Below are 16,414 nucleotides of genomic sequence, written 5' to 3' on the forward strand. Positions count from 1 at the left end.
TTTCTCATTAGAGGCCCAAGTAATCTGTGGCTAGGAGTGCCTTTTATTAGCTTCATCTGGTACACCAACAACAGCTGAAGTGGGATAACTCGGCCCCTGTAGTGCATGTTCTGGTAACTTTGAGAGTGGATTACAACAGTGCCCTCTATGTGAGACTGCTCTTGGGTCTGGTCTGGAAGCTCTAGCTCATGTAGAGTGTAGGAACTAAACTACTGATAGAGGCAGATAGCCAACAGCATGTGACAACTCTGTGCTGGCTGCCCATATGCTACTGGACTAGGTTCAAGGCTGTTGTGTTGATCTGCAAAGCCCTGAACAACTTTCGCTCAAGATACCATAAGGACCATTTGAGCCCTTATATCCCAGTTCGCTACTGAGGTCATCTAGAGTTATCCTCTGTGTAACTGAGACCCAATTGGCCTCAACTAGACTGGACTCATTAGTTGAACCTGCCCAAGGATCTTTCTGGAGAGTTGCAGTTTTATTTCTTTTTCATATTAGGACCTTTACTGTGATACCAATGGGGTAGGCAATAGCTTGAATACTTCAGACTGCAAAGAAAATTCAGCTACTCTGATATTTGTAATATTAACATGTATAATTTGTAGACTCTTCCTCTAGAGATCTTCAATTTGAGCCCAGAACATAAATAATGGAACCAATTCTTTTAGGTGGTAATCCTATACCAGGCACCCCCAAACTCAGCCCTCCAGATGTTTTGCGACTACAGTTCGCATCATCCCTGACCACTGGTCCTGTTAGCTAGGGATGATGGGAGTTGTAGTCCCAAAACATCTGGAGGGCCGAGTTTGGGGATGCCTGTCCTATACTCATTTACTTGGGAGTCAGTTCAATTTAATTCAGTGGGAATTAAATCTGAGTAAATATGTACAGTGGTACCTCGGGTTACAAACACTTCAGGTTACAAACTCCGCTAACCCAGAAATAGTACCTCAGGTTAAGAACTTTGCTTCAGGATGAGAACAGAAATCATGCTCTGGCGGCGTGGCGGCAGCGGGAGGCCCCATTAGCTAAATTGGCGCTTCAGGTTAAGAACAGTTTCAGCTTAAGAACGGACCTCCGGAACGAATTAAGTTCTTAACCAGAGGTACCACTGTATTGGTGTGCCTGTTGGTGTGCTTTTCCTGATGTGCATGCATTCCTGTCAGGATGTCTTAGAAGAATGGCTGACATGCCAGCGTTCCTGGTTGTATTTGGAGCCCATTTTCAGCTCGGAAGACATCAACAGACAATTGCCAGTGGAAAGCAAGCGCTACCAAACTATGGAGAGGTCATGGAAAAAAATCATGAAAAATGCTGATGAGAACAGAGAGGTGAGGTTATGTCAGTGCTTGGCTACAAAACACAGAATCTGTTACATTTTTAAAAGTTGCTCATCTTTGCTTCTATATGTTGCTGAAACTAATCTATTCAGGTGCCTGCAGAACTAACAGTTGTTGGTCATGCTGTTCCCAGGTGATTAATGTGTGTCCTGATCCCAGGCTGCTGGAAAAGCTGCGGGAATGTAATAAGCTACTTGACCTGGTGCAGAAAGGCCTAAGTGAATACTTGGAGACCAAGAGAGGAGCTTTCCCAAGGTAATTCTATTGCTTGAGGCTGAACTTCAACATACTACTTTAGTTCTTAGAGCCATTAATTTATGCGGATCTACTCTGAGTAGGACTTGCATTTGATAAAAATCCATATGTTAGAATTCAGGAAATGTACAGGGGGGAAGAATATGGATCCTATTGTGTGTGGTTTTTGAGGGTCTGGTGCACCCAGGTTCTTTCAGGGAGAAAATTGCCTCAGTCACCCAATGCCAGCCACTAGCAATGTGATTTTACTCTGAAGTAAGTGTTTTAGGATGATGGTCAAAGTTTTAAATATCATTCTCAGCATTTAATCTTGGAGTGCTTTCACTGGTAGAAAAGCTAGAGACCCGGAACAAAACACCAATCTCCTTTCTTTGCAGATTTTACTTCCTTTCTGATGATGAGCTGTTAGAAATACTATCTCAGACCAAAGACCCCACAGCTGTGCAGCCTCATCTCCGCAAGTGTTTTGAGAATATTGCTCGGGTAAATAATAGCCATCCACTTTGGGGGTCCTGCTTGTACTGTGAAGAGTCAGAGAGGAATGGAGCGAACAGGTTCATCTATGCTAGCATGGTTATAGTAACAGCTGGTATTTAGTTAGATACATGAAAGGAGTCAGTTGCAAGTCTGCATACTTCAGTTTGGTGTGTGTGTGTGTGTGTGTGTGTGTGTGTGTGTGTGTGAGAGAGAGAGAGAGAGAGAGAGAGAGAGAGAGAGAGAGAGAGAGAGAGAGAGAGAGTTTTTCCTCAATGGATGATAGCCATGCAATCACCACAGGTTGCAAACTAGGTAGCCATCTCAGAGGAGACCATGAACTGAATCACACAAACAAAGGTGTAGCAATGTACCTGTAGTTTGTTTTGATTTTGCCCACTGGTTTTAGAAGGCTCAAAACATACCCAGTTCTGTGCCAGTCTCTTCTTTTTGGTACCTATGCTCCTTCTTTTTCAGGCTGAATAAGGAGGCATGTTACCATACTGTATTGCCTCTTCCTGGTAGATGTAGAGAATACTTTTTAAAAAGGTGACCTTTTAATCCAGCACCTTTAACTAGCAAGGTGCTTATATATTGAAATAGAGGTGAAACTAGGAAAATTAGAATATCGTTGAAAAGTGCATTTATTTCAGTAACGCAACTTAAAAGGTGAAACCAATATATGAGATAGATGCATGACATGCAAAGCAAGATATGTCAAGCCTTTATTTGTTGTAATTGTAATTATTTGTCATTAGGCGGGTCAATTATAAATGGAATGTAATTAATGAAATGTAATAGCAATGTTTATTTTTGTTTATTTTTGTATTATTGTAACTATTTGTTTTATTACTGTGGAATTTCCATAAGAAAGCATTTGTAAAAATTAAAAGAAAAATAAAAAATAAAAAGTTGAATTACTGAAATAAATGCACTTTTTGACGATATTCTGATTTTCCGAGTTTCACCTGTATATGCCTTTGTGTATGAATCAACATCAAGTAAGTTAATGAACATTTGCAGAGTGAGCGTCAAGGGGTTTGAATTTAGGGCAGTGAAGTTGACTATAAAATATATATATTTGCTATTAATCCCACATGACGGTGAATCTACATCCTTGTGCAAAGTAGGGGATGGAGGGTAGTTCTCCTACTTGGCTTCTCATGCTGTGCTTCCTCTCATTAGCTGCAATTTCAGGAAGATCTTCAAATTACACACATGTATTCTGCAGAAGGGGAAGAAGTAAAACTTTTCTCTCCCATTTATCCTACTGGCAATGTGGAAGACTGGTTGCTGGAAGTTGAGAGGATCATGAGGGCCAGTGTGCGGGACAACATTGAAAGGTCCATCAAGGTTTATCCAAAGGTAAGTGTCTTGCATAGAACTACAGTATGTAAATTTCACTTAAGAAATGGAGCTTGTTTGTGGGTTTGGGGTGCTTCATCTTAAAAACCAATGGACAGCAATCTCTGCTGACGGATCTTTGAAGTATATTTCTAATAATCCTCTGGCTTTCCATCTGTATGCTTGGATCTTAATGGTGCATATAACTGCATTCCTACTTGTGTCTTGTAGTCTTGTCTATTTTGGGATCAGCGTTCTTTAATCATCTAGGAACAGTGCCCCCTGTTCTGCCCTGCCCCTGTTCCACTCCTGTTCTGCCCTTTTAGTGACCTTTTCGGGTCATTTCCAGGTTCAGCGCTGTGAGCACATGTGCGATCACACATCATTCGGACACATGTTCATCGGTTGTTGCCTGTAAGCCAAATGATTGGCACAGTAGGCAGTCTGTACCCTAACTTACGCATTGGGTTTTTTAAACCTGGTTACAATATTTTGGAAACAATGGAATATGTAAGGCCAGGGCTTTTTTTCTGGAAAAAGAGGTGCCAGGATTTGGGAAGCTTCTGCTAAAGAGAATGGTGTATTTTGTCTTACCTTGGCTCACATATGGAAAAACTCCAAAAGTAGCATAGCCAAGCTCAGAGGGTGTAACAGGGCATAGAGAAGGACAGGGTGATCTAGGGCTGAAACTGTTGTCAGAAACAGCAACTATGCTTAAACAGTGATGAAATTGGGGGAGGGGGGAGGTTCTCCATTGTATTTAATATTAAGGCCATATGTTTTTAATAAAGACACCACGGACTACATGGGTCTTAGATTGGCCAGGCCAGGTGACCATTGCCGGATGTCAGACGTTCTGGACAAAAGAAGTGTCAGAGGCCTTGGAAGCTGGAGATTTGGCCACCAGGTTGTTTCCACAACTAAGTGCTCAGGTAATAATTTCAATTCATTGTGTAACTTAGACTCAGTTGCTTTTGCACTGAAAGCCTGCTTTTTATATCACCTAGTTGGCCAAGGCTGGGGACCCTTTTTCAGCCTGATGGCAACATTTCTTTGTGGGGAACCTTCCAGGGGTTGCATGTCAGTGGTGGGTGGGCCAGAAACTTGTCCTACGCATTAGCTCCCCCCCCCCGAGATTGTGAAAAACTCATAAAGACCAAGAAAAACTCATAAAGATCAAGACAGTGCCCACCAGCCCTTGCTTCACTGCCATCACAGAACTGTAGGGTTGGAAGGGACCCTGAGGTTCATCTAGTCCAACCTCCTGCAATGCAGGAATCTCAACAAAAGCAGCCATGACAGATGGCCATCCAATCTCTGCTTAAAAACCTTCAAGGAAGGAGAGTCCACCAGTTCTCATGGGAGTCTGTTCCATTGCTGAGCAGCTCTTACTGCCAGAAAGTCCTTCCTGGTGTTTAGTTGAAATCTCCCTTCTTGTAACATGAATCCATTGGTTCGGGTCCTCCCCTCTGAAGCACGAGAAAACAAACTGGTGGCAGCCCTTCAGATATTTGAAGATGGCTATCATACCTCCTCTCAGTCTCCTCTTTAGCAGGCTAAACGTGCCTAACTCCCTCAACCATTCCTCATGAGACTCGGTTTCCAGACCCTTGATCACTTTGGTTGCCCTCCTCAGCACATGTTCCTGCTTGTAACCTTCTTAAATTGTGCACTCAGAACTAGACACAGTACTCCAAGTGGGGTCTGACCAAGGCAGTCTAGAGTAGTACTGTTTCTCCTCCTCCCTTCACAAAATGTAGCTTGTGAGGAAGGCGGAGAAGTGGCTTTTCTTTTTCTCCTAAGGGGCTCCAGTTTTCTTACACACTTCAGTACATTGCTAACTATAGAATGCCAAGTAGACATGGGATATATCTCCAAGGCATGGCCTGACTTGTTATGCTTTCCTTGCACAGCTGAGCGACCTAGTAGCACTTGTGCGAGGGAAGCTGTCTCGGATGCAGCGGGGAGTGTTATCAGCTCTCATTGTGATTGAAGTTCATGCCAAGGATGTGGCAGCTAGACTTGTTGAGGAGAATGTCAGCAGTGAGAATGATTTTGAGTGGATTTCTCAGCTCAGGTGAGAGATTTCTTAGAATCTGTTATCGCTGTTTTTGGGTAGTGAGTTAATAACATGGGAATATCCCTGCCTTCAGCTACTGTGAGGTACATGAACTAGGCAGGACACCCTGAAGCACACAGCCTTAGAGACAGAGAAAGAATAACCACAAAGGTCTGAAAAGGATCGTCTGACTATTATTGTATAATACAAGTTCACATTATCTTTCTTCTCTTGTGCTTTATGCTAGTTGCTGAGAGGTGTTCCACGCTTAACCTTTTTTGTTGTTGTGGGAAATTTCTGTTAAATCTACTGTTTTTTTTCTGCATACATAACATTTTCTGCATACATTAACATTTCTCATTAAATGCCCAGTTTTTCAATAATATGCAGGTGGAACATGCAACGTTATAAAAGAATATGCATTGTTTAACATGAACAAAATACAACCAAATAAACAGGACTGCAGTGTTTTAAACTGATGGTATAAGGAACCCTTTGTTAGCTCTTGCAGTTTTCTTCCTATATCATTCTGCATTTAACTTTTCTTTAACATTAGGTACTACTGGACAAGAGATGATTTGTATATCCGGGCAGTGAATGCTGAATTTATCTATGGCTATGAATACTTGGGCAACAGTGGGCGCCTGGTGATTACACCTCTCACTGACAGGTATCATGACTTATTAGACTAAAAAACAACAAATTACCTCCATAATCTTGAATGAATACATCACTCTTTGAGAGCTGAATCAAGGGTCAACTCTGCCAGTGTAGCAGCTCAATTGTTGATTAATTGTAGTTTCTGAGTCATCTTCAAAGGTAGTCCCACATAGAGTACATTGCAGTACTCCAAGCAGGGCCAGGCAGCAAGAGTATGCTCAGACAAAGCCTAAGACCTAACATGGAAGCTCCTAAAAAACCAGATACATATGGAGTCAGTGGGAAACTGGGCCTAGCTTAGAGTCTGGGTGAGCAATAATCACTTTCGCATGTATTTCTGGCACAGACTGTGCAGCAAAAACTACACAGGGTGTATCTGCTTGACCTATGGTGACATAGAATCTATATTATCCACACAGCTCTTGTGTCTGCATATGCCAAATATGGTGGAGTGTTTTGGAACAGATTCCACATGTCTTAGAGAAACTATGTTTAAAGTGCATAACTTTTTTTAAAAAAAGCTTTCTATTTAGTTGACCAATGCATGTATGCATGTGGTTGGTTGTTGTTTTTAAAAAATTGACCGTGTAGTACAGTAATTGGTTGCATGCATGGAAGATGGATTGCATTTCTGCAGGCTGAACAAGGATATAGCCGTTCAGTTCTCAATAATGATAACAGAAGCAGTTTAATCAAGTGGTCCTCCGTGGATAATATTGAATGATGGTTATTCATCATTAAACGGTATGGTTAAAGCAGCTCTTTGAGAATAATAGCATATGATCTATGTCTTCTTTTTAAAAATTCTTATTCCTTTTGAGTACCATTATTGATTATTGATGCTTTAGCAGAGCAAGGGATGGGATAGCAAATGAATGTGTTGAAGTGCTAATATAATTGTTCTCAGGAGGTTTCAACCGGATCTCACTTGTTCTAGCTATTATTGATCATCATGTTAAGGTCATAAAGCATATTTAGATCAGAAAACCTAGTGAGTCCCTTTTAAAAGCTTTTTCTTGCAGCATGTCATTTTGAAGTATTGAAATCCACCCCGGGTATGCCTTTTATTGCAGAACACACAGAGAAGTAGACTTAGAATGCAGTCCATCTAGTTTACTGTCACCTTCTTGGTGGTAAACGATCTTCCCAGTTTTCAGCCACTGGCTATATACAGGGTTGGATTCAAGTACTGTAACTTTTACTTAGAATAGACTCATGAACCTAAGTTAGTCATGGTCATTAATTTATATGGGTCTGCTCTGGATAAAAGCTAGTTGCAAACAACCCACAGTTTTCTGTAGACAAAAAGCACCTCCAGCAATCAATCAGTCCCAAGAAAGCCACCTGAATCTTTAAAAGGGTGTGTACTTTTTAACCCTAGTCAGTGTTGACGCCCTATGTGGTTTTTAAAACAAAAACCCAGAGAAGCAGATAAATGACATTCTTCTGATACACCACACATATGTCACAATTTATTTCAGGACATTTCACGCACACACCCAAGACACATTTGAATTGGGCTGGTTTACAACATAGGCAAAAAATTTGTCTGGAGGAGACAAACCATGAGCCAAAAGGTTCCCCAAAATTCACCCATTAATATATTTTTAATATTACATTAAAAAGACCACTCCCATGGATCCTCTTCTGTGTTTTCAAAATGTTTTGTGATTCTCTCAAGATTTGTCCTTTTGTTGTTGTTGTTGTTTAAAAATTGGTCACATCTACTTTTACACTTTGGCCATGCCCACCATGAGATGTAGGCCCCAGAGGGTTTGCCTGAAAAGGGTGAGCCCACCCCTTTCATAGAGTCTTCTGATCTTCCCTCGTAGTATACTGTCATTTGATAGTAAACTGCATTCTTCTTAATATATTAACACAATGAGCTATTTGGTAATGTTTATAAATGAATAATAAATTCTTCACTGCCTTACATTTGACTAGATGAACCCTTCCAGCCTTAAAATTATTTGATTCTTTGTTATAGATGCTACTTGACACTTACTGGAGCATTGCACTTGAAATTCGGGGGCGCTCCTGCAGGACCAGCTGGAACAGGCAAAACAGAGACGACTAAAGATCTGGGGAAAGCTTTAGCTATCCAGACGGTTGTGTTTAATTGCTCTGATCAGCTTGATTTCATGGCAATGGGGAAATTCCTGAAAGGACTAGCCAGGTATTACAAAACAATGCCATATATGAATATGCTACATAACACAGCCGCAAAATTATTGGTTTGCAAGACAATACTTGAATCAGAATATTGTTGCATCTAATAAAGCAGAGGTGAGTCTATGAACAAGTAGCAAGCCTAATGATTATTTCCCTACTAGCCATCTCCATATATTGCCTGTTTGAGCATTCTGTAGTGATGTACTACTATATTTGGTCGGATAGAGTAAAAGAGAACCCAATAAACATTTAGATTGTGCTAACTTACATAGTTCAAAGCCCAGTAATCTTTGGAAGCTGGGCCCAATTTACATATTGTGACTGTCCCAAAGAGGACATGTAAAATAGTTGCACATGAAGGTTGGTATCAAATGGTAGGCAGTTTGCATAAATTTGCATAACTTGCCACCAGTAACAGCCAGCATGGTGAGACAGAGCTGCTCTCCCAACACCAGCATCTCTGCAGTTTGCCTGGAAGGCACTGGGATAGTAGTGAGGCTGGTGCTGTACAAATGCAGCAGCAGAGCCAATCCTGCACTCCCAGCAGCACATTGGTGCAGCCCCAACCTCACTCCCACCCCACCTTCCCTTCCCAGTGCTGTCTAGATTGGCATAATCTCTTCATGCCTTTTAAGACCAACTGAATTTTTGCAAGTAACGATTGGATTCCTGATACTGTCTTCTCCTTATATGCTCAGTTCTGGAGCCTGGGCTTGCTTCGATGAGTTCAACCGCATTGACATTGAAGTGTTGTCTGTAGTTGCCCAGCAAATCACAACAATTCAGAAAGCTCAACAGCAGAGGGTAAGTTAAGACAGTGAAGAGTGAAGGAATTTGGCTTCCCGAACCACCCTTTTATTTCTCCAGTAGGTACTAGGACATCACCAAGTGGGATATCATTATGCTTCACTTCCTTGAAAATGTCACCACTCCTAAAGGCTTCTGTTGTTGCCCCTCTAAAGTGACACTTCATTTTTTCTGCCCTTGCTTGAAGCAGACCAAGCTGGTGCTCTTCTGACCTTTAATTGTTTGTTTGTGCATATAATTTGGTTGCTTTCCCCTTGTATATATGATTCTTGGTTGTCTCCTGAAGTTTTTCTCCCCAGTGGGCTGTTTTTTTTTGTTTTGTGGAGGTTTGAGTGATTTCTGAGATGCTATTTAAAGCTTGTTGTTTTTCCTGCCTACGTATTGGCAGATTTAGGGGGTTCTCCTCCTTTATATTGGCAGTTCCATAATCATTTAATAGAATGCATATTTTAAATGTCAGATGATTTTACTTTTATTACTTTTTTGACAGGTAGTCCTTTGGAGACCTTTTTTAATATGAATATATTTCTAATAGAATATTGAACTGGAAAATTCTGCTTCCCTAATTAAGAGAAAAGGAAGCTTTCAAGGCTCCTATTAGTCCCTTCTGCCACTTAACCGGCAGTTTAGTGTAGGAGTTTTGGGCGCTGCACAGGTTTTCATAGCATGGCAAAACCCTGCTACTGCGCAGAGGTTTGAATAGTTTTCGCCTAGCTGAAGAAACTTCTTTTCAAAGTTAATTGGCTGGTTTCAATACATTCAGAAGGGTCGTTACTTGCATTCTCTGGTGCTTGTTATGTAAGCTGTTCTTTTCAGATTGTGGGCTACAGAGTAGGTATCTTTGTGCTGGTGTTCTAGTTCTGCTTCAAGTATGTTGGTACAAAAACATTATCCAGCATTTGTTTTATTTGCTGTTTAAGTAGAAATTTGTTGTATAAGTAGATGAACATATGACAAGCCTCAAGACAAAGGTAGAGACTCTCCAGCATGGAATCCACTGGTGGATTCTATTTCTTTTATTTATTCATGAAATTTATAGTCAGAGAGGCATGGCTAACTGGTTACAAAGACTCAAAGGCAGAAAAAAAGTCATTACTCCTAAAGGCTTTTGTGCCGCCCCTCCCCTGGAGTGATAGTTTGCCCTTCCAGCCAGAACATATACTGTATATTCCTGAGTATAAGACTACTTCTTAACCCCAAAAATCTTCTCAAAATTAGGGGGTCGCCTTATACGCCGGGTCCCCCGTGAACCGAGCTGCCCGCTCGCCTAACTATATTTAAAATAGAAAATTGGGGAGTCGTCTTATATGCCCAGTCGCCTTGTACGCCGGAATATACTAACAGATATCCTAGAAAGAAACTAATGGCATGACAGACTCCAGACACCAGGAGTAGCCATCCATAATATAAGAAATGTAAACAATCCCAGTGAAGGGCCTTGGTGATGTCCTAGTGCCTCCTTAGAAACACCTTTCACGTCAATACCATAGGCACCAGGACACCAGCAAACGACATGCTCCAATGTTACCCCTACTAATCCTAGGATGGGAGCTGGCAAATTAATGATGAGGAATTAATTTCTGGAGGATATGCCTTCCAAATGCATCCTCCAAGGAAGCATGCAAGTCCATCATATAACTCTCTGTGAAAGAATTTGGAGTAGCCCAAGTTGCCACCTGACACACCTCTAGAAGAGATGCAGTGGATGCAAATGCAGCCAAAGCCACTGCAGGGTAGAATGAGCAACCATGCCTTAGGATGGACCAAGTTCAGGGAAGTGCAAATCTAAGGGAGGGATGTCATTGTGTGTCCAACTGAATCCTAAACAAATCTGGTCCTGGCTGCAAACTGATGAGTGGGTAGTGTGCATCTTTGGACCAGCCCAGTGAGGACATTTGACTGGATTTGTAAGGTTAGATTTATCTGTTTTGACAAAAAAAAAGGATTTTGTTCCATCTGGAATTGAGGATATTTGCTTACCAGCAAGTCATTCACTATGATGATGTTTTACTGGGTCTAGGTGGATCGCTTCATATTTGAAGGAGCTGAAATTGCACTGGTTCCATCTTGTGCGGTCTTCATCACAATGAACCCTGGCTATGCCGGACGCACTGAACTACCGGATAACTTAAAGGTAACTAAAGACTGCTGGACTTTGCTACACTCAGTTCATATATGAACAACTGTCTCTTACTTAACTGTAATGCTATGACATCTACGTTTTGACTATCTCAGGATGCAGTTCTAAGGTTGGGAAGGGGCAGGAACAAAAGGCAGTTCAATGACCACATCAAAGGCCTGCTGGGCTCATCCTTTATTTGTAGACATAAATGGGATGGGAGTATCCCAACCTCTAGAATGTATTGCTTTGAAGGGAGAAAATCTCTTCCAATTTCAAAGCATAGGTAAATTTGGTGAAATTTCCACTCCCACAAAGTTAGGAAAATCACTTAAATTCACGTTGGCAAGGGAGACTGTTTTTGAATGCTACTAAGTCTGATTATGCAATAAGATGTTATATTATCCCCCAAATAGTTGGAAATGCCTCCTCAGAAATCTCAAACATTAAAAAAAGATTTTAGCTGCAACTGGCAAATTTCATAGATTCTATCTTCTGTGTGCAATTAGAAAGGGTTGCTGCCACTTGGGTTGATAACCTCTTTTGTGCGGATTGCTTTTAATTTGCTTACCATCCATAAGCACAGATTGCTAAGAGTAAATATATGTGGAGCCTTCCCTCTTCATGGTGACTTTGTGCTTTCCAGGCTCTTTTTCGTCCTGTGGCTATGATGGTTCCAGATTACTCTATGATTGCTGAGATTTCTCTGTATTCATTTGGCTTCAATGAAGCCAAAGTTCTGGCAAAGAAGATCACTACCACCTTTAAATTGTCTTCTGAACAACTCAGTTCCCAGGTCAGTATTTTTGAGCCATCCAGCCTTCCTAATGTAGGAGGAATCTTTAGAGTGCCATTAGAGTACATCCTGTAGCTTGGAATTGTTGCTGATTCTGATATCTTGTACTTGGAGCACCATATTCTCTTCTCACTTTCATTGCTATCTCAGTGGCTGTCCTTTATCCGTTTTGGTCCTCCTTAGCTCAAGTTTTTGTGCAATCATATCAATGTTATCACTCATGCCCTGGTTTCATTTTCAGTTGTTACCAAGGAATTGCTTTATGAGGACAGAAGAAACTAAAAAGGATTGCTGCAGTATCTAATACCCTTCTTCATAACAGTACTCTCTGCCTCTCTATTCTTTGTCTTTTACCTTTGTTCAGAATGAAAGTATGGCCTAGCTATGTAAAGATTCTCCCTCTTTTTCTTTTCTTAGGAAAGAGGCTGGGCTGCAAGTAGAGAAGGAGATTGGCAGATTGTTCCCTTTTCTTGTCTAACTGATTAGATGCTTGCCATTCCATTTCAGTTCCTATTTCCACTATTGTCATTTCCCATATCTCTGCTGCAGGATCACTATGACTTTGGAATGAGAGCTGTGAAGACAGTCATTTCAGCTGCTGGCAATCTCAAAAGAGAAAATCCAACAATGGACGAGGCAAGTTCAAGTAGTCCCACTTTAAATGGCTCCATATGCAGTGTTGCATGAGGATGACTAGAATAGTTAAGAGCCACTTTTCTGGTTATGTTCTGGATATGTGTTGCTCGTCTGGTGGGGCAGAGTGTTGGGAATAACTTTCCAGCAGGGGCATAGACCCTCTAGTCCAAAACATATGGAGAGCATCATGTTGGTGAAGGCTGTGCTAAGACTAACTTTGTTTAAAATTTTGTTCTGCTCTGTCTATACATAATCTACAAAGATTTGTACATTAAAATTCAACAACAATTCCATTTAGGGCTGGATCTTGTAACTTTTATTTCGATTATTTTGATTTCTTCAGTAAAAAATTAAGAATCTTGAAAGAAGGTGCAAAGATTAGTAGCTCTGTAGAATAATCAAGATTTCATAGTGTGGCAATTAAAGGCTGGGCATGGAAATCCAAGAAAATAGGAAGAACTTTTACTAATATACATTTCTTGCTTGCAGGAACTGATTTGCCTAAGGGCCATCAAGGATGTCAATGTTCCTAAATTCCTGCAGGATGACCTGAAGCTTTTCAATGGTATAATTTCTGATCTGTTTCCTAAGATCAAAGAGGAACCTATTGATTATGGCATCCTGGAGGAAGCAATTCACAGATACTGTCTTAAAGACAACTTAAAAGATGTTGATGGTAAGTGAAAAAGTAACACATTGCTCTGTGGAGTTTTCTAAAAACTATATATTAGTCTCTAGTGAACTTTGGAAACTTGGCACCACAGCAGTGGATTACCGTATAATTTGTTGTTCAGCAATTGCAGCTCATGGATCATTGTGTGAGGGTGGGTTTTTAAGTGCCTGGATGGAACCTATCTGGGAATCCCATGTTCTTCACCTCATGTTATGTGGAAGAAAGGCAGAATACAATGCCATAATTAAATAATAGAGCAATGCTTTACTTGTCTGTTCAGAATTAAGTCTCATTGGGTTCAGTGGAGCTTACTCCAAAGTAAGTGAATATAGGATTGCAGCCTCAATAAATAAATCTGTCTTTCCATCTGTGGGCATTCCTTTTTAACCTCTGCTCTGATTTTGTTCTCAGAGCATCAAAAATGGAAATTAAGTAGATCAGGCCCAGAAATTCTTAAAGCAAAATATTCACAGCAGTGAGGAAAATGTCATTTGTTTATTTTTAAAGCATCTGTATACCACTTAACATTTTAAATTCTTGCCAGGAAAAGTATAAACCCCAAATCTATGCTCATTTTGTTCCCCTGATTACATTTGTTACCTAGATTTTTTTGGTGTGATTTTTTTCCCTGTTTCCTAACACTCTGGCAGAATACTGTGCAATCTAAGTAGGACCGTAAACTTGGAACTTTATGTCATTTACCTGAAGCGTATATTTAATATTTATTATTATTTTTCATTCTGCTACATGCTTTAACGTAAAATAGCTCCTGGAGCAAAGAATATTTAAAATAACAATAAAAAATGATCAAAGCTTTAGAACATTAAAATTAGATAAAATAATAATTCCACTGATAAAAACCAAGCTCAGTCTAAAATACCAGGCAAATAAAATGGTTTTTCACCTGATGCCAAGAAAAGAGAGAATTGCAAAGTTGGTGTGCTGTAAGTGAAAATGTGCTTTTATTTACATGTACAGTGGTACCTCGGGTTAAGAACTTAAATCGTTCTGGAGGTCCGTTCTTAACCTGAAACTGTTCTTAACCTGAGGTACCACTTTAGCTAATGGGGCCTCCTGCTGTCGCCGCTGTGCAATTTCTGTTCTCATCCTGAAGGAAAGTACTTAACCAGAGGTACTATTTCTGGGTTAGCAGAGTCTGTAACCTGAAGCATCTGTAACCTGAGGTACCACTGTATACTATATCACTCTCTGGATTCTACAATGTGCAATAGCTATGAAAGGATTGAGTAAGTAATAGTAGCATTGTAGGCTGTGGTGACTTCTTTCTCAAGATGGCTAAGGAACAAACTGGTGTGTGCCTTCAGTGGTGCTTTGGGAGCTTATAGCATCCACACAGTTTTGTATCCATAGACCTGCAGGCCTGTGAAAGCAACTGTGAGGCATTCCCATTCTGAATCTTTTTCTTCCAGGATTTGTGATGAAGTGCATCCAGCTATATGAAACTACTGTGGTACGTCATGGTCTCATGCTGGTGGGACCGACAGGCTCAGGAAAAACTAAGGTAAGAACTGCCGGAGGTGCCTGGTGTTGCTGTCAACAGATGAAAAGGAAATAATGCTAAGGTGGTTTGTCCAGCACTTACAGCATTTCCAGCCTTTGTGCTTGGCTTTAATGTGTTTTGAGATATTGTTCTGAGACAGAAAAATCCCTTCTTGCAAAGTACAGTAGCAGCCTGCATAGAAGAGCTTTGAAATAAGAACACTAGGATTAAAACTGATATACTGATCTTATGTGTACTGTGGAAGAGCCTCATTAAGGAAAGTATGGCTGACTTTGAGCCTGTACAGCTTTGCTGGGATTTCTGGAGTGCGATGTTTGCCGATATTACATCAACTTTCCAAAAGAATGAAGGCCATCCCCTCCTCTGTTTTTGTGATCAGTGCTTGTCTTTTATAATCCTCTTTTCTTAATCATGTCAAACCCTTGGACAAAGTCCTTTATTACTACTTTGCATTCTTCATTTTTGTAGATTCATGGTGAGTCTGAATTGTCTTTCTTTTCACCCTTCAAATAGATGCCATGATGTTTTATTCCCTTGCACTCTTTCTGTCTTCAGTGTTACAAAGTTTTGGCAGCTGCAATGACATCTTTGAAAGGTCGGCCTTCAGTCAGTGGTGGAAACTATGAAGCCGTCAATTATTTTATATTGAATCCCAAATCTATTACAATGGGCCAGCTGTATGGAGAGTTTGACTTGTTGACTCATGAATGGTAAAAGATAAACACTGTCCTTATCTGTTCTAGATGGCTTCTGGTCTGCTCGTGTCCCTTTTCTAGGAATTATAAGCTCTGTATAAACTGAAATTTAAGGAAACTCCTCTTTTGTTAGGCATAACTTTAGCTAATGCCCATATGTTTTGATTGTACTTTTCTATGGCCTAAGAAAATCCATAACACTAAATGGATAACTGGTTGGCTCATGCACTTTCTTTTGAGTTGGGTTGGGTTTTTGCTGATGAGCCTGTGTAAGTAACATGAAAGAGATATTCAAGGCGTTAAAAGCTAATGAGAACTGGACACTAAACATGCACCTGCACCTGCAAATGTATCCTCTCATTCATTAATCAATGGAGTTGTCATTTTTATTCTGATGGCCTCCACACAAGGAAGGCAGAAGCATTTAAGGAGATTTTTCTTCCCTTCCCTTAAATTCGGCAATCTCACCACACTCCGGGTATAAAAGGTTTACAGGTGAACTGATGGAGACCGGTTCTGTGGATCACTACAATCGCAGATCCATCTTCAGGAGTAAAGTAATAGAGATGGCCATAAAACCACAGCCCATGGAAAAACTCCACTATAATACATTTTTCCTGTTTGCTGTGTCAAGTACATACATCTATACTGTATGTGTGTATGCCAAGTAAATGTTTTGTGGGCTTTGGCTGAAGTGCATATTTATGCAACCTGTTTCCATAGCATATAATGGTTAAGTGTGGTGCCTTATTTGCAATACTGTTTTTGCCCAGTGTTCTTTCCAGCTGGGCCTCTGAGGGTTTTCTTTTCTTTTGATCTTGTAAAAAGATGACCATGCATATACTAAGTGTATGGATAA

The 16,414-nt window shown here is 40.6% G+C and overlaps 1 protein-coding gene across 3 annotated transcripts in view; it reads left to right on the forward strand.

Annotated features, from left to right (window-relative positions):
• DNAH1 (dynein axonemal heavy chain 1) overlaps positions 1–16,414 on the forward strand; it is a 132,646-nt gene that overhangs the window by 54,079 nt on the left and 62,153 nt on the right. For all 3 annotated transcript variants that reach the window (XM_035106095.2, XM_035106094.2, XM_035106098.2), the window contains exons 22-36: positions 1,170–1,334; positions 1,477–1,598; positions 1,976–2,081; positions 3,258–3,437; positions 4,208–4,348; positions 5,330–5,493; positions 6,032–6,145; positions 8,123–8,311; positions 9,006–9,111; positions 11,135–11,248; positions 11,880–12,029; positions 12,579–12,665; positions 13,155–13,341; positions 14,769–14,860; positions 15,416–15,570. In XM_035106095.2, coding sequence (XP_034961986.1) covers positions 1,170–1,334; positions 1,477–1,598; positions 1,976–2,081; positions 3,258–3,437; positions 4,208–4,348; positions 5,330–5,493; positions 6,032–6,145; positions 8,123–8,311; positions 9,006–9,111; positions 11,135–11,248; positions 11,880–12,029; positions 12,579–12,665; positions 13,155–13,341; positions 14,769–14,860; positions 15,416–15,570 — 2,072 coding nt within the window. The remainder of the gene's footprint in view (positions 1–1,169; positions 1,335–1,476; positions 1,599–1,975; positions 2,082–3,257; positions 3,438–4,207; positions 4,349–5,329; positions 5,494–6,031; positions 6,146–8,122; positions 8,312–9,005; positions 9,112–11,134; positions 11,249–11,879; positions 12,030–12,578; positions 12,666–13,154; positions 13,342–14,768; positions 14,861–15,415; positions 15,571–16,414) is intronic.

The sequence above is a fragment of the Zootoca vivipara genome, chromosome 2 (genome assembly GCF_963506605.1).
Source record: "Zootoca vivipara chromosome 2, rZooViv1.1, whole genome shotgun sequence".
In the NCBI taxonomy this organism is placed as follows: Eukaryota; Metazoa; Chordata; class Lepidosauria; order Squamata; family Lacertidae; genus Zootoca; species Zootoca vivipara.